A 25868-nucleotide genomic window follows, 5' to 3' on the forward strand; every position below is an offset into this window, starting at 1 on the left:
TGATGAGAACTTGCTCTCTTGTGCTGCTGTTAAAACCCCCAAAATAGGTACACCTTGTTAATGTGATGTAACTGGGCTTTTAATGGTTTATTATAATTACTTGTGTGGCAGAATTTCAGGCTGCCCACTAGCCCCTACCCTCTGGATTCCCATCTGCCTGACTTCTCAGCAACTTTATGCTGGGTTGTGCAAGACCTCAGCCGAGAAACCTGACTTTGCCCCAATTAAGGCCCTTAAGTGTCAATTAATGGCCATGTAAGGGTTGGTTCCCACCCAGCCTCAATTTCAGGCTGGCGAGCGGATGAAAGCTCAGGAAGAAACACATAAATAAAGTTCGATATTTGTGAAGGAGGACCTTCCATCAGAAGCCCCTTTCCAACTGGGGATGCCCTCCCTTTAAGGCCCGGTGACCTCTGGGCTTCCTGCAGAAGTTCTGCCTTATGCAAATCGGTGCTTGTTAAAGCCTAAGATGACATCAGGACTGTCGGTGCCGGTATAGATGTGTTCCCTATTGACTCCTCAGAGCCCTGCCAGCCTAGAAATTCAAACCTTGAAGATCCTGATATAAATTTCAAGATATTTTAAAATCCTTTTTGAATTTTGTTTGATATTGCAGCTTCTGACATCTGTGTCCAATCTTTAATCTGGTGTTTTGTACAATTTATAAGATACAGGCTTATCAGTGCAACATGCTTCCTGGTCGGCAGTCTATGAGAATGCTTCAATGTGACTGGCTGCTAAATGGGATGATACACTTGCTGAATGCCTGGGGCCACCTTGACTTGGTGTCAGATTCAAGTTGACATCGCAAAAGGTGAAATTCACGCCACAATAGCTAGATCCTTGTGGGAAACTATGTTTGCAGTCAACAGGGAGCAATCTGGGCCATGGTTTTAGTTTTAAAATTGAAAGGAAAAAGAAGACAACCAAAACCATCATTATCATGTTAGTTTTGTTGTTATCGGTCATGGATCAGAATTGCGCCCAAACGTGCCAAGTGAAATTCTTCTTCCATCATTTTGTAATTGGAAACTGACAGTTCATTTGGCTCATTGGAGCTTCTTAATTATTTTTAATGAACTTGGCATTGCTTTCCAAGACCACAGCCGGTATTATCACAGTTTTCATTAATTGGATCCAAATCCAAATTTGTGAGGCTGTAAGTTTGAGAGACACCTATCCTCCGATGTCACTTTTCTTGACAGATGCTGTGAGTCATGCCAACGTGTCTAAGCAGAAATGACAGTTATGTAACTATCCTTTTAAAGAAAATCAATGAAACTGCTGTGGTTATTTTGAGAAGGTTAGCTGTAGACGACTAAATTTTGTTGTGCTTTCAGATATGACTACTTTTCATGGCAACAGTTTTATAATGATTTTATATACTTGGAATACTGAACGCCACTGGTAATTAAAAAAGATATGTAAACACATTGGCAAAAAATAGATTACTTGCTAGTGACAATTTTTTCACATTCAAGTCTCTTACTGTGACATTTGGTATCATCTGGTGTCAGTCAACAACCATAGAAGCTAACTGGGTGGGTGGGGGGTGTTGCTTGCAGAGACATTGAAGTCTCTGCAAGTCCGTTGTTACTCCAACTAATTGGAAAGGCTGAACCCATTTTTCCGTTATCTGCCACCAAATCCACCCCTCTCTCTGGCAACCTTGGTGCTGTATTTGACCCTGAGATGAGCCTAACATTGGTAGGAGGGAAGTTGTTAGAGTCTATTATCAAGGATTTCATAGCACAGCATTTGGAGAGTAGTGGTATAATTAGACAAAGTCAGCATGGATTTACGACAGGGAAATCATGCTTGACAAATCTACTAAAATTCTTTGAAGATGTAACTAATAGAGTTGACCATGGAGAACAGGTGGATGTAATTTATTTAGACTTTCAGAAGACTTTTGACAAGATCTCAAATAGCAGATTACGATGTAAAGTTAAATGCATAGGATTGCGGGTAGTGTCTTGAGATGGAAGGAAAGCTGGTTAGCAGTCAGCAAGCAAAATGTTGGAATAAATAGCTCTTTTTCTGATTGGCAGGCAGTGACCGGTGGGGTACCGCAGGGATCTGTGGTAGGACCTCAACTGTTCACATTATACGTGAACGATTTTGATAAGGGAACAAAATGTATTATCTCCAAATTTTCAGATGATACAAGGTGGGTGGGAGGGTGAACTGTGAGGAGGATGCAGGGATGCTTCAGTGGAATTTGGATAGTGAGTGGGCACATGCATGGCAGATGCAGTTTAATGTGGATAAATGTGAGGTTATCTGCTTTGGTAGCAAAAATAGGAAGGCAGATTATTATTTGAATGGGTGTAAATTGGGAGAGGTGGATACTCAGTGAGACTTGGTGTCCTTACGCATCAGTCGCTGGAAGTAAGCGCGCAGATACAGCCAGCAGTAAAGAATGCAAATGGTATGTTGGCATTCAGAGCGAGAGGATTTGAGTAAAGGAATAAGGATGTTTTATTGCAATTGTGTAGGCATTGGTGATACCACACCTGGGGTATTGTACACGATTGGTGTCCTTATCTGAGGAAGAATGTTCTTGCTATGGAGGAAATGCAGCAAAGGTTTGGGATGACAGGACTGTCATATGAGGAGAGACTAAGTTGGTAGGATTATATTCATTGGAGTTTAGAAGATTGAGAGGGAATCTCATAGAAACTTATCAAATTCTAACAGGATTAGACAGGGTAGATTCAAAATGTTCCAGATGGTGGGAGAGTCCAGAACAATGGGTTGTAGTTTGAGGATAAGGGGTAAACCTTTTAGGACTGAGGCGAGGAGAAATTTCATCACCCAGAGAGTGGTGAATCTGTGGAATTGGCTACCACAGAAAGTAGTTGAGGCCAAAACATTGTGTAATTTCAAGAAGGGATTAGATATAGCTCTTGGGGCTAAAAAGATCAAGGGATGGGGGGAGGGCGGGGTAAAAGCAGGATCAGGGTATTGATGATCAGCCATGATCATGAGTGGCAAATCAGGCTTGAAGGGCCGAATGGCCTCCTCTTCTATTTTCTATGTACGTTTCCAACCATAAATCAATGCCAGGACTCAGAACTTCAAAGAATAAATAGAAAAGGCTTCACTGGTCAGACAGCATGTTTGGGGAGGGAAACGTTAATTCTGTTTCTCTACAGATGCTGTCAGACCTACTGAGTGTTTGCAGTTGTTTTTATTTGGTTTGCAGCATCTGTGGTATTTTCCTTTTGTTCTGGAGGTGCCTGCCTGGAGTGCGTTGGCTTCGGAACAAGAAGCCTGCAGATTACGACTCGATAAGTGCAAGTTGAACAATTGGAGAAAAAAAGCTTTGTTTACAACGTTGCCAGTTGGATTGCATTTGCTTTGTTGCTTACCATGAATTTAATGCTATGTCACATACTATTTGTAATGGGGCTATGTCCGCTTTTATTTGATAATTTCCATATTTCTGCCTCCAAAATAAATTTGTGATTTGGGTGCTGCCACTGGCACATTTAAACAAGGAGCTTACTCCTTGACTTTGTCATGGTTTCCTTTGTTTTACTTTGAATACCTAGAAGCAAAATGAAACTTTGTTTGGTTGCCTTGTATATTAATATCTGATTGTGAATGACCAATTTGAAGTGCTCCTGTTTAGTGCATGGTTAAAATTAATTTCCAATTCATAAGGGAAATCTACAAACAAACCAGCTAACGATCCAGGTCAAAATCAAAGTTAGCCTGTAAGACTTGATACTGACCTCTTAATTCCCCTTATGTATGGTCTGTCACTGCAGCAAGCAATTCCTTTAAAAAAAAAAAATTTGGAGTACCCAATTCTTTTTTTTCCAATTAAGGAGCAATTTAGCATAGCCAATCCACCTACCCTGCGTATTGTTTTTGGGCTGTGGGGGTGAGACCCACGCAAACACTGGGAGAATGTGCAAATTCCACTCAGACGGTGACCCGGGGCCGAGATTGAACCCGGGTCCTCGGCGCTGTGAGGCAGCAGTGCTAACCATTGCAGCACTGCGCCACTCTTGCAGTAAACAACTCCAGGTGCAATTGGGTCTATTTTGCTAGTTGAGAAGAATGTTCTTTTTAAAGAAAAACCTTCCATTGTGCTTAGTACATCAAGCAGAGAGGGCGAGCGAGAGAGAGGCATAAGATCAGGATGTTGCAACATATTCTTCAGTTCAAGCAGTAAGGTAAGTCTTCAAATATTTTGGCAGCCATCCCATGGACTGTATACATGGGGTGGGATGCTACACCCCACCGCGCCAGATTTCTGCCTCACCACGCCGGCGGGATGCCATGTTACGCCAGCCGGTCAATGGGGTTTCCCGTTGTGGGGCAACACCACGCCATCGGGAAACCCCCAGGCACCGGCAAAACAGAGCACCCCGTCGGCGGAGAATCCCGGTATGGTACCTTTAAGCTAAATTAAAGAATCTTGAAAGACAATAGCATGGATTCTGAAATGCTACTATGTTGATTATTAGAAACAGTTTTTAAGTATTAGTGAGGATAAAGGTGCATGCTGTTTTTGTTTCTGTGTGTTACTGCTTCCAACAAAACTGCATTCAGGATTTTGTATCTGGTGCTGCGTGATCAATCGGCATGATATTCGAAGAAATCTGGATGCCAATTGGGCAGGGAATATTATTTTCACTTTATAATCAAGAGAATAAGGGTTTCATTATTTCCTTTGTGACATGCTATCCAATGTATTTTCCACTGAAGTTTTTAAGTTTCAACTTGGAGGAAGTTTCATAATTCCCAGATTTACACACAGACATTGCCTTTCGCAGTAAGTATTAGAAAGAAGCTTGAATTGTAGCACCTTCCACTCATCAGCATAAACAAATAGGTATGGTTTGATTTACTTCTCCCTTGTTTTTACTTGTGCCTTTCACATAAACACACATGGTTGTGCTGGTGAGTATATTTATAGCACAGTGTTCTGAGATCTGTGCATTAGGTGTCACAGCAGTAGTGAAAGATAGGAGGAGGAGGAGGAGAGAAGGATCATTCTCAGTAGCTGATTGTGTGTTTGAAACTGACCTGAAAGCAGCAGTAATTGCTGTTGACAAAGAAAGTACTGTGATTGGAACATTTGTGGTGGAGAATGTTTTTTTAAAAAAAGAGTCCATTCAGACTTGTCTGGGATCCACAGGCGAATTTTGAGTTCTCGGAGCCAAAATGGGAAAAAAAAGTTAATACAATAATTGCACCAATCCATGGTGACATTCATTTTTTTTTGACGTAAATACAATAGTTATAAATATACATGAAAATATGTTGGGGCCAGATCCATTTTTTACATTGAGGCATAGCACAGGCTGAACCATTTATGCTTTATTTGACTGCAGTTTAGACTAGTGTCTTTAAACTTCTCATGAGAAAAATATTCTGCAGCCTAGGAACTGATGCTTTCTAATGGTGAGAATTTAATGTTAACAGTTATTTATCAGCTAAGATTTTTAATGGTTTACGATCATAGCTTCATGAGAGTTAAAACATTGATTGCAGTTGATTTATGGTATTGTGACATTTCTTTTGTGCCGGATAAATATTCATCTTCATTTTGATATTTGATGCTATTTTAGTCATGATAAAACATAAGCAAAGAAACTATCCAGACAGAGAGAACTTTTGACTATTGTGAGTTTAATTTCAAAATGAAGGCGTGCGGAGGAGCTAAAAATGAGATGGAAATTGAAGAATTGTTATGTTACTGAAACCGAGCATAACCAAATAGCTTTCCAAGTCTAGATCTGGCATGGCGTTACACTGAATAATAAGAATCACAATGCTGTCATTTATATTGAGGTGAGAGTCCACATGTGAGCTCTTTTCTTAATGGAACCACACTAATTCTTGTGCTCTTTGGTGCAAGTACAAATTAACTTGAACACAGCAAAGAAAGCGAAAAGGAATTCCACATTATTGATAGCATTTCGCCTTGCTACATAATGGCCATGATATTGGGGCAAAAGTCTATACTGAGCAGCATGCAGGAGAGTGCAGTAAAAATTAATTGAGACAAATACTGTTTCTATCAGTAAATAATTACTTTGGGCCTTAAAACTACTGAAGTGATCCAAATTACAGTATTGTTTTCATTTTCCAATTAAGGGGCAATTTAGCGTGGCCAATCCACCTACCCTGCACATCTTTGTGTTGTTGAGATGAGACCCACGCAAACACAGGGAGAATGTGCAAACTCCACACGGACAGGAATTGGGCTGGGATCGAACCAGAGTCCTCGGTGCCACGAGGCAGCAGTGCTAACCACCTTAGCGTCCTCAAATTACAGTATTGGCCGAACAGTTTTACAATGGCTCTTGTTATCATCAAATTTCCTGAAAACATATATTGAAAATTGAAATGCTTTATATGGATGTTCAGCTTTCTGTAAATGGCAATGTTACTGCTGAAGAAATGAGGAAAGCATGAAGAATAATTGCACTTCCATTATCATAGATTATCATAGAATTTACAGTGCAGAAGGAGGCAATTCGGCCCATCGAGTGCACCAGCTCTTGAAAAGAGCACCCTACCCAAGGTCAACACCTCCACCCTATCCCATAACCCAGTAACCCCACCCAACACTAAGGGCAATTTTGGACACTAAGGGCAATTTATCATGGCCAATCCAGCTAGCCTGCAAATCTTTGGACTGTGGGAGGAAACCGGAGTACCCGGAGGAAACCCACGCACACACGGGGAGGATGTGCAGACTCCGCACAGACAGTGACCCAAGTAGGAATCGAACCTGGGACCCTGGAGCTGTGAAGCAATTGTGCTAACCACAATGTAACCGTGCTGCCCATTAGTCTTGGGAGTTTTCAAAGCTGCAAGCCTTATTACAGTGCAGTGTTGCTGAGCGTGGATGGACAGAAATTGTGCCTTTTGTTTCCTGATTACTATGTACAGAGCCATTTATGCGCTTTATATATATATATATACATAGACACACTCACAAAAGGTGGCAAAGATCCAGGTTCAATTCCGACCTTGGGTGACTATGTGGAGTTTGCACCTTCTCCCAGTGTCTGTGTGTGTTTCCGCCAAGTTCTCTGGTTTCGTCCCGCAGTCCAAAGAAGTACAGATTAGGTGCATTGGTCATTCTGAATTGCCCCTTAGTGCTTCTTTAAAATCATTTATGGGATGTGAGTTCCGCTGGTTAGGCCAGCATTTAATGCCCATCCCTAGTTGCCCTTCAGAAGGTGGTGGTGAGTTGCTTTCTTGAACCACTGAAGTCCTTGAGGTACACCCACTGCTATTAGGGAGGGAGTTCCAGGATGTTTTCCCAGCGACAGTGAAGGAGCGGTGATATATTTCCAAGTCAGGGGGGTGAGTGACTTGGAGGGGAACCTCCAGGTGTTGGGGTTCCCAGGTATCTGCTGCTCTTGTCCTTCTAAATGGTCGTGGTCGTGGGTTTGGAAAGTGCTGTCTAAGGAACCTTGGTGAGTTACTGCAGCGCATCTTGTAGATGGTACACATGGCTGCCACTGTTCGTCGGTGGTGGAGGGTTTGAATGTTTGTGGCAGAGGGAGCAATCAAGCGGGCTGCCTTGTCCTGAATGGTGTCAGGCCTCTGAGTGTTGTTGGAGCTGCACTCATCGAAGAAGTCTGGCACATTAGTTAATTGTTAACACAGACTAAAATCTCTTGACGTGGTATAACACAATTTCTTTCAGACGTGGTAAAATTATATAACCATGGCTACAGCACAGAAGGGTGCTATTCGGCTTTTCCTGTCTGTGCAAGCTCTCTGAAGGATCAACTCAGCTAGTTTCTCCCCCCCCCCCCCCCCCCCCCCCCCCCCTGCCGTTTTCTCATAGCCCTGTAAACCTTTTTCTCTTTAGCTAATTGTCCAATTTCCTTTTCAAAGCCATGATTGAACCTGCCGTCACCACATTCTCAGCCAGTGCATTCCAGATCCTGATGGCACGTTGCTTGAAATATCTTTTCCTCATGTCTCCGTTGGTTCGTTCGCCTGCATAGATGTCCTTTGGTTCTGGACCCTTCCACCAATCGGAACAGTTTCTCCCTATCTATTCTGCCCAGGACCCTCATAATTCTGATTGTTTCTTTCAGATCTCCTCTCAACCCTCTCTTTTCCAAGGAGAACAGCCCCAGCTTCTCCAATCTATCCACTTAATTGAAGACCGTGATCCCTGGAACCATTCTTGTAATTCTTTTCTGCATCGTCTCTAAAGCCTTCACATCTTTCCTAAAGTCTGGTTCCCAGAATTGGATACCATCTTCTGGTTGAGGCTGAACCCATGTTTTACCAATGTTCACCATAACTTCCTCGCTCTAATGCCTTTATATATAAACCCCAGGATCTCGTATTCCTGACTAACCACTTTCCCAACCGGTCCTGCTACCTTCATTGATTTTTGCACGTATAGACCCTGGATAGCATTATCAGACACGGTGTGCCTGACTGGTTGCCCACATTATAATCTTTGAGGGTATGCTATTTCAGTTTTTTACAAAAAGTCTCTCATTCATGGACTCTTAAAATATCTTTCAAAAGATAAGTTTTTAAAAAATATATTTTAATTAAATTTTACATTTGTACACTATACGGGAGATGATTGGAATGGTTATAGAACATAGAACAGTACAGCACAGAACAGGCCCTTCGGCCCTCGATGTTGTGCCGAGCAATGATCACCCTACTCAAACCCACGTATCCACCCTATACTCGTAACCCAACAACCCCCCCCCCCTTTAACCTTACTTTTTAGGACACTACGGGCAATTTAGCATGGTTATTATTTACAATTTACATGCTTTTCCTTTTTTGGCTCTCTCTCTCTCTCTCACTCCACTCTCACTCCACTCTCACTCTCAGTGTGTGTGTGTGTGTGTGTGGCCCTGGTGGTTCCTGTTGGTCCCCCCCCCCCCCCCCTTCCTATTTGTTATTGGCTTCAAACAGGTCTTGGAACAGGTTGATGAACAGTCCCCATGCTTTGTGGAAGCCCTCGTCCGACCCTCGGATGGAGTACTGCACCTTCTCCAGATGGAGAAATTCGGACAGGTCTGCCAGCCAGCTGCAGCTGTTGGTGGTGCTGCTGATCGCCAGCTGAGCAGGTTTCTCCAATGGCCGATTAAAGAACCAAAAGCAAGGGTGTAGCCCTTACTCGTATGAAGTTCTGACTGGTCCGAAAACCCGAAGACTGCCACTTCCCGGCACTGACCGGGCCTCCCTGGCACCGTTCGTACTTGTCCTTCACCTCTGGGAAGAACCTACTCATTTGGGTTCTGGTTAGGTGCGCTCTGTGCACTTAAACTGCATAGGCCTCAGCCTTGCACAGGAGGAGGTAGAGTTAGCCTGACTTACTGCTTCGCTCCAGAGTCCCCACCCTACTTCCATCCCTAGTTCATCCTCCCACTTCTGCCTTGCTCCATCTAGTGGTGCTCTTGCCCTTTATAAAAGTCATCCGTATATGTTCCCTTTCTCCATACTGTCCGCGTCCAGTAGCTCCTCCAACATTGAGTCTCTTGGGGCTGTAAGATACCTGAGCATCTCCTTGCGGAGAAAAATTTTGACTTGTAATGTCAGAGCTCCAGCCCATTTGGTAGTTCCAGTCTCTCCGTCAGCTCGTCTAAGGTTGCAAGCTTGTCTTCCGTGTAGAAGTCCCTAATTGTTAGATTCCCCCCCCCCGTCCTGTCTCCATCTCTGAAAGGTAGTGTCTAGCATGGCTGGTAGGAATCTGTGGTTACCGCAGATGGGGGCCATAGTGAACACTTCGGTTAAGCCGAAGTGCTGTCTCAACTGGTTGCTACCATCAGGGCGGGATGGGAACGCTGTCGTGATGAGGGCTGGGAAGGCTGTTCCATGAAGGAGGCATCCTCCAACCTTGCCCATCCCCTCACCCTCTCGGCTCTGGCTGGCCAGTGATAGTATTGCAAGGAGTGCTGAACATGTTGCATTTGAGTGCTACAGTGAGAGTTTGGTGACTGACGGAGTTAGGTGAGGAGGGAGTAAGGTGCTCCTTACATTTCATTTCCTATATTTATCAAAGAGTGTGAAGGGAGCCAGGAGTTTAGAGTACAGCTGACTGGAAGCAGATTCAGGGCGGAGGTTCAGTTGCTCTGCGGGACAGCTAATTCTGTAAAGTAAGAGGGGATGGAGGCTAGGGCAGTTGCATGCTCCTCCTGTAGGATGTGGGTGGTGAGGGATACCACTGGTGTCCCCACTGACTATACCTGCGGGAAGTGCACCCAACTCCAGCTCCTCAGAGACCGTGTTAGGGAACTGGAGCTGGATGAACTTCAGATCATCCGGGAGGCAGAGGGGGTTATCGAGAAGAGTTACAGGGAGGTAGCCACACCCAAGGTACTGGATAAGAGTAGCTGGGTTACAGTCAGGGAAAAGAAAACTAACAGGCAGACAGTGCAGGGATCCCTCGTGGCCGTTCCCCTTCAAAACAAGTATACCGTTTTGGATGCTGTTGGGGGGGGGGGGGGATGACCTACCGGGGGAAGGCCCTAGCGGCCAGGCCTCTGGCACTGAGTCTGGCTCTGGGGCTCAGAAGGGAAGGGGGGAGCGTAGAAACGCAATAGTGATAGGAGATTCAATGGTTAGAGGAATAGATAGGAGATTCTGTGGTCGCGAGGGTGACTCCCGGAAGGTATGTTGCCTCCCGGGTGCCAAGGCCAGGGATGTCTCGGATCGTGTCTTCAGGATCCTGAAGGGGGAGGGTGAGCAGCCATAAGTCGTGGTGCACATTGGTACCAACGACGTAGGTAGGACAAGGGGTGTGGAGGTAATAAACAACGTTGGGGAGTTAGGCTGGAAGTTAAAGGCCAGGACAGACAGAGTTGTCATCTCTGGTTTGTTGCAGGTGCCACGTGATAGCGAGGCTAGGAATAGGGAGAGAGTGCAGTTGAACATGTGGCTGCAGGAATAGTGTAGGCGGGAGGGAGGAGCGCATTCTGGGGAAGGTGGGACCTGTACAAGCAGGATGGGTTGCATTTGAACCAGAGGGGCACCAATATCCTGGGGGGGGGGGGGGGGGGGGGGGGGGGGGGGGGAGGTTGTCTAGTAGTTTTCGGGAGGGTTTAAACTAATTTGGCAGGGGAATGGGAACCGGATTTGTAGTCCAGCAACTAAGGAAGCCGATATTCAGGATGCCAAAGCACGTAGTGATGCAGTGGGGAAGGTAACACTGACAAAGGAGAGTACTTGCAGGCAAGGAGATGGGTTGAAGTGTGTATACTTCAATGCAAGAAGCATCAGGAATAAGGTGGGTGAACTTAAGGCATGGATTGGTACTTGGGACTACGATGTGGTGGCCATCACGGAAACTTGGATAGAAGAGGGGCTGAAATGGGTGTTGGAGGTCCCTGGTTATAGACGTTTCAACAAGATTAGGGAGGATGGTAAAAGAGGTGGGGGGGTGGCATTGTTAATTAGAGATAGTATAACAGCTGCAGAATGGCAGTTCGAGGGGGATCTGCCTACTGAGGTAATATGGGTTGAAGTCAGAAATAGGAAAGGAGCAGTCACCTTGTTGGGAGTTTTCTATAGGCCCCCCAACAGCAGCAGAGATGTGGAGGAACAGATTGGGAAACAGATTTTGGAAAGGTGCAGAAGTCACAGGTTAGTAGTCATGGGTGACTTCAACTTCCCAAACATTGAGTGGAAACTCTTTAGATCAAATAGTTTGGATGGGGTAGTGTTTGTGCAGTGTGTCCAGGAAGCTTTTCTAACACAGTATGCAGATTGTCCGACCAGAGGGGAGGCCATATTGGATGTAGTACTTGGTAATGAACCAGGGCAGGTGATAGATTTGTTAGTGGGGGAGCATTTTGGAGGCAGTGACCACAATTCTGTGACTTTCACTTTAGTAATGGAGAGGGATAGGTGCGTGCAACAGGGCAAGTTTTACAATTGGGGAAGGGTAAATACAATGCTGTCAGACAAGAATTGAAGTGCATAAGTTGGGAACATAGGCTGTCAGGGAAGTACACAAGTGAAATGTGGAACTTGTTCAAGGAACAGGTACTGCGTGTTTTTGATATGTATGTCCCTGCCAGGCAGGGAAGAGATGGTTGAGTGAGGGAACCATGGTTGACAAGAGAGGTTGAATGTCTTGTTAAGAGGAAGGAGACTTGTGTAAGGCTGAGGAAACAAGGTTCAGACAGGGTGCTGGAGGGATACAAGATAGCCAGGAGGGAACTGAAGAAAGGGATTAGGAGAGCTAAGAGAGGACATGAAAAATCTTTGGCGGGTAGGATCAAGGAAAACCCAAAGACCTTTTACACATATGTGAGAAATATGAGAATGACTAGAGCGAGGGTAGGTCCGATCAAGGACAGTAGCGGGAGATTGTGTATCGAGTCTGAAGAGATAGGGGAGGTCTTGAACAAGTATTTTTCTTCAGTATTTACAAACGAGAGGGGCCATATTGTTGGAGAGGACAGTGTGAAACAGACTGGTAAGCTCGAGGAGATACTTGTTAGGAAGGAAGATGTGTTGGGCGTTTTGAAAAACTTGAGGATAGACAAGTCCCCGGGCCTGACGGGATATATCCAAGGATTCTATGGGAAGCAAGAAATTAAATTGAAAGCCGTTGGCAATGATCTTTTCATCCTCGCTGTCAACAGGGGTGGTACCAGAGGATTGGAGAGTGGCGAATGTCGTGCCCCTGTTCAAAAAAGGGAATAGGGATAACCTTGGGAACTACAGGCCAGTTAGTCTGACTTCGGTGGTAGGCAAAGTAATGGAAAGGGTACTGAGGGATAGGATTTCTGAGCATCTGGAAAGACACTGCTTGATTAGGGATAGTCAGCACGGATTTGTGAGGGGTAGGTCTTGCTTTACAAGTCTTATTGACTTCTTTGAGGAGGTGACCAAGCATGTGGATGAAGGTAAAGCAGTGGATATAGTGTACATGGATTTTAGTAAGGCATTTGATAAGGTTCCCCATGGTAGGCTTATGCAGAAAGTAAGGAGGCATGGGATAGTGGGAAATTTGGCCAGTTGGATAACGAACTGGCTAACCGATCGAAGACAGAGAGTGGTGGTGGATGGCAAATATTCAGCCTGGAGCCCAGTTACCAGTGGCGTACCGCAGGGATCAGTTCTGGGTCCTCTGCTGTTTGTGATTTTCATTAGCGACTTGGATGAGGGAGTTGAAGAGTGGGTCAGTAAATTTGCAGATGATACGAAGATTGGTGGAGTTGTGGATAGTGAGGAGGGCTGTTGTCGGCTTCAAAGAGACATAGATAGGATGCAGAGCTGGGCTGAGAAGTGGCAGATGGAGTTTAACCCTGACAAGTGTGAGGTTGTCCATTTTGGAAGGACAAATATGAATGCGGAATACAGGGTTAACGGTAGGGTTCTTGGCAATGTAGAGGAGCAGAGAGATCTTGGGGTCTATGTTCATAGATCTTTGAAAGTTGCCACTCAGGTGGATAGAGCTGTGAAGAAGGCCTATGGTGTGCTAGCGTTCATTAGCAGAGGGATTGAATTTAAGAGCAGTGAGGTGATGATGCAGCTGTACAAAACCTTGGTCAGGCCACATTTGGAGTAGTGTGTGCAGTTCTGGTCACCTCATTTTAGGAAGGATGTGGAAGCTTTGGAAAAGGTGCAAAGGAGATTTCCAGGATGTTGCCTGGAATGGAGAGTAGGTCTTACGAGGAAAGGTTGAGGGTGCTGGTCCTTTTCTCATTGGAACGGAGAAGGATGAGGGGCGACTTGATAGAGGTTTATAAGATGATCAGGGGAATAGATAGAGTAGACAGTCAGAGACTTTTTCCCTGGTTGGAACAAACCATTACAAGGGGACATAAATTTAAGGTAAATGGTGGAAGATATAGGGGGATGTCAGAGGTAGGTTCTTTACCCAGAGAGGTGTGGAGACATGGAATGCACTGCCTGTGGAAGTAGTTGAGTCGGAAACGTTAGGGACCTTCAAGCGGCTATTGGATAGGTACATGGATTAGGGTAGAATAATGGAGTGTAGCTTAATTTCTTCTTGAGGGCAGCATGGTAGCATTGTGGATAGCACAATTGCTTCAGAGTTCCAGGGTCCCAAGTTCGATTTCGACTTGGGTCACTGTCTGTGTGGAGTCTGCACATCCTCCCCGTGTGTGCGTGAGTTTCCTCCGGGTACTCCGGTTTCCTCCCAGTCCAAAGATGTGCAAGTTGGGTGGATTGGTCATGGTAAATTGCCCTTAGTGTCCAAAATTCTATGATTAACCTAGGACAAAAGTTCGGCACAACATCGTGGGCCGAAGGGCCTGTTCTGTGCTGTATTTCTCTATCTATCTATCTAAGTTCAGAAGGGCCAGGCCTCCCATACTTCTTCTCCTCTACAGTGTTGTCTTTGAGATTTTTGGATTCGTCCCCTCTCCCGCCCCCACCCCATAAAAACACCATAATCATTTTGTCTACTGTTGGAAAAAGGCCTTGGGGATGAAGATTAGTTTGGATCTAAACAGGAAGAGGAACCTTGGCTGTACTTTCATCTTGATTGCGTGCATCCTTCCCCGCCAAGGAAGCGTGATTGCATCCCATTTTTGTAGTTCCTTTCTAACATCCTCCGCCAGATAGGTCAGATTCCACTTGTGGATCCGTGTCCAGTCATGGCTATCTGGATCCCCAGGTAGTGGAATTTGTTTTGGGCTATTTTGAATGGGAGACCTTCCAGCTCTGTCCGTTCCCCATTTGGGTTCACCGGGAGCGTGGTGGGAGATGACTATCACAGAGAATTCTTTCCTTACTATTTCTGGAAGCACTGATTTCCCCACTGCAAAGAAGTCGATCCGGGTATATACCTTGTGTACTGGTGAGAAAAACGAGAATTCCTTTTCACCTGGTTGCAGGAACCGCCATGGGTCCACTGTCCCTATCTGCTCCATAAACGGCCCCAGTTCCCTAGCCATGCCTGTCTTTTTCCCCGTTCTGGGGTTTGAGCGGTCTGTCAATGGGTCAGTCGGTGTGTGTCGATATTGAGGATTTCCGACGTGGTTGTCTTTATGAAATCCGTGTCGTCCCAGTTGGGTGCATAAACATTTACCAGGACTACCGGTGCCTCGTCCATGACTTTGCTGATCATGACGTACTGTCCCCTTTGGTCCGTAACTGTCCTTATATCGTAAATACCGTCCTCTTGCTAATCAAAATAGCTATCGGGGTTTCCCGTCTTAGGGGGGCCGTCCAAGATGGCTGCGGTCACCCTCCTCACCACGAGGCCAAACCGCTGCGCTTCATGTTTCCCTTTGTTCAGGGGGCACCCAGTATGGCCACCAACTGTGCATATGCCACGTGGGTGCGCCCCTGCACTCCGGGATTTCCCTTTGGTTAGGGACCCTCCAAAGTGGCTGATTGCAGCACCATCTTGTTCCCTCAACCTGCATCTTGCCAGCTGAAGCCAATCTGAAACCCATCCCTTCCTTATCCTTGTATTTCCCTTGTGGTTCCCCCTTATCCCTTTCTACCTTTATATGGATGAAAATGGAATAGTGTAGGTCAGATAGGCTTCAGATGGTTTCACAGGTCGGCGCAACATCGAGGGCCGAAGGGCCCGTACTGCGCTGTTATGTCCTATGTACCCCCCTCCCGTGTCTCCCCCTCCCTATCTCCTCCCTTACGTTCCCCATCCCTCCCCTGTGGCTCCCCACCCTCCTTGTCAGGCGTGCCCTCCTTGTCGGGAGGTGCGCCGCTGCCCCTAGCTTTCATGCATCTCGAGCTAGCTTCTCTGCTCGTGTGGTGGCTCCCCTCCCGGGGCTCATCTTGCCCCTTTCCTATGCCCGCTAGATAGCTGTTCCTCAGTCTCCTCTTCACCCGCTCCTGCGCTCAGTTGCCCTCGCCCTTTCCTTTGATCTTGTATTTTTACTCAAAGTGAGGCAATACTGTCCTGCGCAAACATTGTACAAGTCCATCACAGTTCTTTTCTCTTTTCTATCACTGCTTCATCCTCAATGCTGCCTTGTCTGCCCCTTGTCCAGGTCATTCGCCTGCACAAACTGTCTGCCTCAGCCGGGGTGTTGAATATTGTTCCTTGTTTTGGAATTTAGAACAAAGAACAATACAGCACAGGAACAGGCCCTTCAGCCTACCAAGCCTGCGCCGATCTAAACTAAAACTGTCTGCACTTACGGAGTCCATATCCTTCCATTCTCACCCTATTCATATATTTATCTAGATGTCCCTTAAATGCCGCTATCGTATCTGCTCCCACCACCTCCCCAGACAACGCATTCCATATATTTACCACCCTCTGTGTAAAAAAAAAAAAAAAAGTGCCTTGCACTTTTCTGAACTTGCACTGTTCTAAACTTTTCCCCACACACTTTAAACCTATGTCCCCTAGTACTTGACTCTCCGACCCAAGAAAAGAGCATCTGACTATCCACTCTGTCCGTGTCACTCATAATCTTGTAGACCTCTATCAGGTCGCCTCTCAACCTCCGTCATTCCAGTAAGAACAGAACAAGTTTATCGAACCTCTCCTCATAGCTAATGCCCTCCATACCAGGCAACAACCTAGTAAACCGCTTCTCTACCCTCTCCAAAGCATCCACATCCTTCTGGTATTGTGACGACCAGAATTGTACACGATATTCCAAATGAAGCCTAACTAAGGTCCTGTATAGCTGCAACATGACATGCCAATTTTTATATTCAATGCCTCGACTGATGAAGGCCAGCATGCCGTATGCTTTCTTGACCATCTTATCCACATGCGCTGCCACTTTCAGTGATCGGTGGACATGCATGCCCAGATCTCTCTGCATGCCAGTACTCGCAAGCGTTCTACCATTTATCGTGTAATTCATACATGCATTGGACCTTCCAAAGTCCATTATCTCACACGTGTCCGGATTAAACTTCATCTGCCATTTCTGCCCAAGAGTCCAACCAGTTTATATCCTAGTGTATCCTCTGACACTCCTCTTCACTATCTGCAACTCCCAATCTTTCTGTCGTCTGCGACCTTACTAATCAGACCAGCTACATTTGCTTCCAAAACATTTATATACACCACGAACAACAAAGGTCCCAGAACAATCCCTGTGGAACGCTGCTGGTCACAGCCTTCCATTCAGAAAAACACCCTTCTACTGCTACCCTCTGTCTTCTGTGCCCAAGCCAGTTCCGATCCAGCTCTCCTCTGATCCCATGTGACTTCACCTTTTTTACCAGTCTACCATGAGGTACATTCTCAAAGGCTTTACTGAAGTCCACCTATACAACATCTACTGCCTTTCCCTCATCTATCATCTTTGTCACTTCCTCGAAAAACTCAATCAAGTTAATGAGGCACAACCTCCCCTTCACAAAACCATGCTGTCCACCACTTAATAATGTAAGTAAATCCGATCTCTAAGAATCTTTTCCAATGGTTTCCCTACACTGACGAAAGGCTCACCAGCCTATAATTTCCTGGATTGTTCCTGCTGTCCTTCTTAAACAATGGAACAACATTGGCTACTCTCCAGTCCTCTGGCACTTTACCTGTAGCCAATGAGGATACAAAGATTACTGTCAAGGCCCCAGCAATTTCCTCCCTTGCCTCCCACAGTATTCTGGGGTAGATCCCATCAGGCTCTGGGGACTTATCTACTTTAATGCTTTTTAAGATGCTCAGCACCTCTTTATTAATATCAACATGACTCATAATATCTGTACACTCTACCTATACTCCTTATCCACCGAGTCCTTCTCTTTGGAGAATACTGAGGCGAAGTATTCATTTAGTATCTCTCCCATTTCCTCTGGTTCCATACATAGATTCCCTCCAATATCCTTGAATGGTCCAACCCTTTCTCTTTTCTTTTAATAAATTTAGAGTACCCAATTCATTTTTTCCCAATTAATGGGGAATTTAGTGTGGCAAATCCACCTAGCCTGCACATCTTTGGGTTGTGGGTGCGAAACCCACGCAACCACGGGGCGAATGTGCAAACTCCACACGGACAATGACCCAGAGCCGGGATCGAACGTGGGATCTTGGTGCCGTGAGGCAGCAGCACTAACCACTGCACCACTGTGCTTCCCGACCAACCCTTCTCTGGCGACCCACTTGCTCTTTACATATGTATAAAACGCCGTAGGACTTTCCTTAATCCTGTTTGCCAATGAGATTTCATGACCTCTTTTAGCCTTCCTAACTCCTACCTTAAGTTCCTTCCTACTTTTAAAAAATATTCTTCAAGGGCTTCATCTGTCCTAAACCTTTTGGACCTTACGAATGCTTCCTTTTCCTTTTTGACAAGATTCAAAATATCCTTTGTTATCCAGGGTTCCCTATAGTTGCCACCTTATCTTTTGTCCTCACAGGTGCATACTGGTCCTAAATTCTAATGCACTGCCATATGCTGGATGTTGCCCAGTCCCCCGCCCAGTCAACACTCTCCAAATCCTGCCTAATAGTGTTGGGATTAGCCTTCCCCCAGTAAATCACCTTCACCTGACGACCACTCTTGTCTTTTCCATAAGCAGCTTAAAACTTACAGAATTGTGATCACTGTTCCCGAAATGATCTCCTACTGAAAGTTTGATCACCAGGCCGGGCTCATTTTCCAGCACCAAGTCTAATATGGCCCCTTCCCGAGTTGGGCTTTTCACATATTGTTTCAAGAAACTCTCCTGGAGGCTCCTTACAATTCTGCTCCATCCATGCCTCTAGCAGTAAGTGTGTCCCAGTCAATATGGGGAAAGTTAAAATCACCCACCACGGCAACCCTATTGTTTATGCATCTTTCCAAGTTCTGTATGCTATCTGCTCCTCTATCTCCCTGTAGTAAACTCCCAACATTGTGACAGCACCCTTCCTATTCCTGAGCTCTACCCAGATTGCCTCGCTGCCTGAACCCTTCAAGGTGTCCTCCCTCAGCACAGCTGTGATAGTCTCCTGAACCAATAATACAACAGCCCACCCCTTTTGCATCTGCATCTGCCTCCGCCTCTATCCTGCCTGAAGCATCTAAATCCTGGAATGTTTAGTTGCCAATCCTGTCCCTCTTTAAACCAAGTTTCTGTAATAGCAACAACATCATCATTCCACGTATTAAGCCAAGCTCTAAATTCATCTGTCTTACCTGAAATAATACTCGCATTGAAACAATACACTTCAGCCCAGCAGCCCCACTGCGTTGACCAACCACTACCTGTCTGCTCTTCCTCTTAATCTTACTGGCCTTAGTCTGTAGCTGTCCCTCAGTTTTTTCTCCCGCTGATCTACTGCTCTGGTTCCCACCCCCTGCCATACTAGGCAATTCAATCTGTTTCTCTGCCTTCCACTTTTCTCCTAACTAGCTTTTGTTTCTGTCCCCTCTTTATTATCCTTTGACTTCCTGCATTGGTTCCCATCCCCCTGTCACATTAGTTTCAACCCCCCCCCCCCCCCCCCAACAGAGCTAGCAAACAACCCCCCTAGGACCTTGGTTCCAGAGCCTGGCTGGGAATGGTATTCCAAATTTCACAACACTTTTGTACAAGGCTGATTTCGCCTGGTTGAACTCGGCTCTGCGCTTTGCCAGGTCTGCCCCAATGTCCTGGTACACTCTTATTTTATGTCCTTCCCAGCTGTTTGCCTTTGTCTGCTTTTCCCACCAAAGGATCTTCTCCCGATCATGGTATCTATGTAATTTGGCAATTATTGCCCATGACTGCTCCCCCGCCTTGGACTTCGGTCGGAGCGATCTGTGTGCCCTGTCGATACCCGGCGGCTTGGGGCAGCTGTCCTTACTGACTAGGTTGCCCAGCATCTGGGCCACATAGTGTGTCAGTTCCCTACCCTCGATCCCCTCTGGCAGGCCCACGATCCAGATATTTGGGGGCAGAGATCGATTTTCCTGGTCCTTTACCTTACCCTTCAGGCCCACCTGGGGCCGCTGCCGCCCTTTTTATTTCTGCCTCCAGCGCAACAATCCTGTCGCTCTGGTCCTTTTTTTTAGAAAACATTTTATTGAAGCATTTCTAATTTTAACATTTAAACATTCAAAACAACAGAGTGGCCCGACATACACAACAACCTCACATAACATACCCAATCTCTCTCTCTCTTTTCCCCCCCCCCCCCCCACTTCCTGTCTCCTGACTACCCATATATTAGATTCCCTAGCCTTATTCTACAATGCCATGCCTCCTCTTTTTCTTTCTCTCTCTCTCTCTCTCTCTCTCTCTCTCTCTCTCTCTCTCTCTCTCTCTCTCTCTCTCTCTCTCTCTCTCTCTCTCTCTCCCTCTCCCTCCCCCCCTCCGGCCCTTCTGCTGACGGTTAGTTTTCCTTAAAGAAGTCGATGAACGGCTGCCAGCTCCGAGCGAACCACTGAATTGAACCTCTTAAGGCGAACTTAATCTTCTCCAGCCTGAGAAGACCCACATCCCTGACATTGGAGGCTTCGAGTCCCTCCATCCCAGCAAAATCCGTCTTCGGGCCACCAGGGAGGCAAAGGCCAAAACGACAGCCTCTCCCCCCTCCTGGGCCCCCGGATCTTCCAACACCCCAAATATGGCCATCTCTGACTCGGTGTAACCCTCCCTTCCATGACCTCTAACATGACGTCCGCAAATCCCTGCCAGAAGCCCTTCAGCTTCGGACATACCCAAAACATGTGTATGTGATTCGCCGGGCTTTGCCCACACCTGTCCTCCACCTCCTCGAAAAACCTACACATCTGGGCCATAGTTATATGAGCCCTATGGACCACCTTGAACTGGATCAGGCTAAGCCTGGCACACGGCGAGGATGAATTGACTCTCCTCGAGACCTTTTAGTCGTTCTGGTGCGTTGCCGCTTTTTAAGTCTCTAAGATCATTTTCCCCATAGCTCCAAATTTGTTCCCCATTCCGTCTGTCACGGTCTGTATGGCAACCAGCACCTACATCACCACCACCTTGACCATCACCTGAATCTCCACTTTAATCGCATCTCTCATCGCCATCAATTCATTCATCAGGAATGTCATCTATCCATCTCTTTGGGGGGGGGGGGGGGGGGAACACACGACGACTTTGAGTTGTTGGTCACCCTCTCCCCATTGTGGCCGAGGACCCCTTGCCTCATGGGTCCGCTCACTCGCTCACCTGCTGCTCCTGACCTTTTCCTCCGCTTCTACTTTCTCTGCGGCCTCTTGAGCTCCCGTTCGTGGACATGTTGTACCTATTCTCTCCCTTTCTTACTTATGGATGAATTAAGTCCAAATCCTTGGGCTAAATTCATCTAAAAGTGCTTGTTTGATTGTATTCTGGAGGAGAGCTACCTGATGTGCGACTGCTCAGCACATCACTGTCACCAGACGTAAAAACAATCTACATTTCAGTTTGGACATTGAACCTCCCTGAAATGTTTGTATATTTTCTTCCTGTTGGGAAGTGACATATTGTTAATTGTCTTGGTGGAATTGAACCTAACGCCTATTCCACTAAACATTGGTCTGTGCAAAATATTACTTTCGTGAAAAAATGCTTTCTGAACTGTTCCCTTCTTGACAAATTATGATGTTTATTATTGCCTGTAACAAAGGTGGCCAGTCCTCGTGCGCCCTAGATAGTGTGACAGCTAATCCTTTCGAGATTTGTGAAAGTTATTGATAGTTTCCGGAATGGATTTTCAGAGATAACACTTTCGTAATTATTCCTAAACGTCATCTTGAATTGGTTTGAGGGGGTTGGCGGAAGTGGAGCATGCTACCTTTAATATGCTTCGAACAGGAAGTCATGTATTCTTAAGTATCCCACGTTCTTTAAGTGGGATTCAGCAGAAAGTGAAATTACCTACTGAATAAACTGTTGAGCAAATGTTTGTTCTCTCATCCTGTTGTCCTGAAGAGGTGCTGAGATAGAGAGGCATTGACATTCAGTTTTTCAAAGTAGTGATTCTACTTTTTTGATTCCACTTTTAAACTTAATAAAATGCACAGAACTGAATTTCTCCTTTCTGTTTTCGTATAACAGAAGACAGTGGAACAGAATGTGGAAGAGGCGTACGATGCTTTCAGAATTGATCGGAGCATGCTGCAGTAAGTACCTGAATCGAAACCACATCAACCTTGTAATTGTCCAATATATTCACAAGGTTGTCTATGTATGTGCACTGAATTAACCGTAAAGCAAAACTAACCACATGAGTATAGCATTCAAGTATTGCATGTGCTTGCAACATTTAAAAAATGAAATATTTTGGTTACCTTATGGTGCAATTTGTAATATTTCATGTGTGGATAATTTGATGTGTTGGATCAAATAGCATAACACTATAACTGGAAATCATAATGTTGGTTTCAAGTTTTTAATCGGTAGTCACTGTATATTTGGTGTCAGACTGCCTGTTCGTAATCCTGATGCACAAATTCTCCCCCAACCTGAGTGCAGACTTTCCATGAATTTGCTGTGCATCACAGCAAATAACTGGTGCTGGTGTATTTACCATTTCTCCAACCCTATATTGCGGTCATTGTGCTTGTTCTTGGTTTTTCTGCTTCCCCTGGAGGTAGAGGTTCCGTTAAACTTGTTTTTAAAACTAAATTTTGAAGGGTGTGGAATGACTGGGAGTGTTGAAGCTGTGATATATTCACGTGAGAATTTCTGCTGTGTCTTTTACCTAGCCCTGTGCCAGGGCTATGTGAAAAGAGTTTAGCTTCATCAGTAGTGAGTGAGACGCAGAAGAATGTTCTTAATGAGGTTATTTTGCCGGGTTCTCGCTACTTGACTGTTCGTTTAAGTTAATACTGTTCCTAATTTTTGTGAAAGCATTCTTTCACGGTGGATATTTTCATTACTACATACACCAACATGGATTAAGAATCAAATTCAGTGCGGCTGCTCTGTGAGCAGTGTGAATGTATGAAAATAGAACTTAGTTTCTCTGATATTTCCTGTGTAGTTAATGCCATTTACATTTAGACTTTAATGCTGTTCTCCCAGCGTTGTCTCCTTGCAGTGTCCCTTTTTGAAGTGCGGGGCTGAGGTTTGGATATGTTACTCCAATTGATGTCCAAAGTCTCAGCATAATCTTTGTAGATTTACTTTCCTGTGTCCCAACAATTTATCCCTGCATTTTCATTTGCATTTTCAGTTGCTTCTCCACATTGACATTGAAGTTGACAAGTCTATTGTCACACTCGTCCCTTTTAAAGTCTCTCTCTCATGATTATACATCCTTCATTTTATTCGTATATCCAGTATTTGAGGATTAAATTTGCATTATGTGTCAGCCTTGGCTCAGTGCTAATACTCTGGTCTCATTCAGATAGTCATGGCTTCAAGCCTGTAAAAACTAAAATTTATTTGAATGAACAGATTTATGGGGCTCACTTTTTTGCATGAACTCTCCAATTGTAAATCACACCAGGTTCTACAAACTTAACCACATGGCAAGGAAGAACACTTCAAATGGTGAATTCGGAAAGTTTATCAGCTATTAAAGACGTAACAAGTCAAAAAGATACTGTTAATTAACAGTAAAAGGAGAAAGCTGAACTTTAACAATTGAACAGACTTCTCACCATCCTTCTCAGACCAGGACGTGAAGTGAAGGCTCCGAAAACATGGCTAACATGTTAAAACAACACCTCTCCCAATATGGCTTCTCGAGATCCCTTTTTAATACCTTAAAGATCACCTTAAAAAGTGCACCTTAGTCAGTTGTTGGATAATAACCAATTGGTCTGTAATTTGTCAATAATGGAATAGGTTTTCAGTTAATTATACATGTTAAAACAAATGGCTTCTCTTAAGCAATGTCTCTTATCTTGAGTTAGCTTAAGTGTCGACTAATAATTGTTTAATATAACTGTCCATCATTGAGACATCTTGAATAAAAGCCTATTCATTACTTCAGTCAAGATTAACAAAAGGTATAACCAGTTCATATTATCTTTTTAGCCTGTCTGAGAAGGCAGCATCTTAAAATTCTCACGACCTTTTAAGAATCCGTACTGAAATCAAGTGTTAATTATATAATGTGTTGGTAATTATAAAAGTTAGAAGCTTTTTGTGTGACAGACTACATTACCAGCCTTACTTGCACATTTATTAATGAATTGCTTATTCTTTAATTGTCCATTTAACTAATCCAACTGATTTCCGGTAATGTAGGTTTAGTTTCATTTTAAATGGGTTTTGTCAATTTAGTACAAAATTTTGAATAACATAGTAATTCCGACTTCAAAGGAAAGTGGAGTTGAGGCTGGGAGGAGACCAGCCATGATCGTATTGAATGGTGGAGTGGGTTTGAGGGGCTGAATTGCCTACTCCTGCGCCTAGTTATTACATTATGTTCTTATGTAAAATGATAATCACATGAAAACTTTGATTTTGAATCTACCAACAGCCCTACACTAGCACACATTTCTGTATCATCAGTAAGCTTGCTGAAAGTTGCTCTAATGTCTTCATCCAGAATGTTATATATAGCAATCCTAATGCCCATCTTTGCTGGACTCGATTGGTGAAGTCTCCACGCAGAACCACCACCACTAATAATAGTCCCCTGTCTTCAAGAACGCAACTAATTTCTTATCTACCCAGGACCTGTCTTTCCAATCACATTGGACTCTTAATTAACCCAGTGTGCAGCTTCCTGTGAACAAGTTGTTTGAAAATCGACAAGGACAATGTCCACCAGGTTCGCTTCATTATCCAATCTAGTAACCTTCTCAGAAAATTTAACTCAGTTGGTGAGACTTGACCTTCCTTTCCAGAAAACATGTTGCCTTCTCATAGCCCCTTCAGTGTCCCAATGGCTATCCGAAGCTCCATCCTAGCAGCTCTTCTCTAATCAAACATGACAGAAAGTGGGTAGATACAGTGTATTCTCCTCAAAACAGATTTTTTAATCATGCGTTTTGTTATAATTCCTCTACACACAGAAATATTAAGAATGCATCTTGCATCAAACTTAGAATGAGAGGATGGTTTTTGTGTGAGTTATTTGGACCTTTTATCCACTCATCTCTACCCGCCCCCCCAACCCCAAATAAACCATCACTTGAGGAGGATCAGCCATGTTTGGTATACTCTACACGAACAATACAGAAAATTAGGTCCATCATGTACCAAAACGCACAGTGCATTACACAAATTATAGAACTTTATGCATTTAAATTCAAATCTCCCAAATTGCTTTACAGTAATTTTAGAACTTATCAACTAATTTTTGCAGCCGTTGAAATGCGCAGTAAATTAATGCATTATCATCTTTTTAGTACCTCTTAAGAGTATTATTTCTTCCTGAAAATGATTATATAGTTTTTCAATTATGCTATTCTCAGTTTTGCTTGCCTAATTCTGTTAGTTGGTGAGTCTCTGACGGTCATTTTGGTCTGTAACTAAAATTAGTCCATTTATTATCCTGAATTTCTATTATTCTAAATTGCCCTTGAAGTGGTCCTCTGCTGTCATGTCAACTCATCAATCCTACACTGTTTAGCTCAAGAGGGGAAAATAGGTTTGTTATTTAGACAGTAGCCTTTTAATTTGAGGGATGGGTTGAACTGCATTCCAGACTGATAAAATGCAAGTCCCCTCTGCTGATTGAAAAGCTCACGGTGTTAATGGGTGCAGTTCAGCTTTGCCCAGAGGCTGAAGGATGGTGATACTAAAAACAGAAACCGCTGGTAATATTTCGCATGCCAGGCAGCATCAGACACAAAGAAGAAAGACACTAAATTAACGTTTCAGGCGATTACCTTTTGTCAAAACTTCTGTTGAAAATCGACCTGAAACTTTGAAAATTCTAGTCCTCTCCAACAAACTAAAAGAGTCAATCTGATATGGAAGACATGCCCATATCCTCCAAATTCTGGGGCATTGTATCTGGGGGGAGTGCCCCAAAGATGCACTGGAAACGCACCCCCCCCCTCAGGAAGTCCCTCGGGAAGAATTGCATGGCAATTGCCCAGGAAGTTCAA

The 25868-nt window shown here is 44.6% G+C and overlaps 1 protein-coding gene across 3 annotated transcripts in view; it reads left to right on the forward strand.

Moving 5' to 3' along the window:
- fntb (farnesyltransferase, CAAX box, beta) overlaps positions 1-25868 on the forward strand; it is a 123900-nt gene that overhangs the window by 20713 nt on the left and 77319 nt on the right. For all 3 annotated transcript variants that reach the window (XM_038785110.1, XM_038785093.1, XM_038785100.1), the window contains exon 2: positions 21913-21977. In XM_038785110.1, coding sequence (XP_038641038.1) covers positions 21913-21977 — 65 coding nt within the window. The remainder of the gene's footprint in view (positions 1-21912; positions 21978-25868) is intronic.

Source organism: Scyliorhinus canicula, chromosome 2 (genome assembly GCF_902713615.1).
Source record: "Scyliorhinus canicula chromosome 2, sScyCan1.1, whole genome shotgun sequence".
In the NCBI taxonomy this organism is placed as follows: domain Eukaryota; kingdom Metazoa; phylum Chordata; class Chondrichthyes; order Carcharhiniformes; family Scyliorhinidae; genus Scyliorhinus; species Scyliorhinus canicula.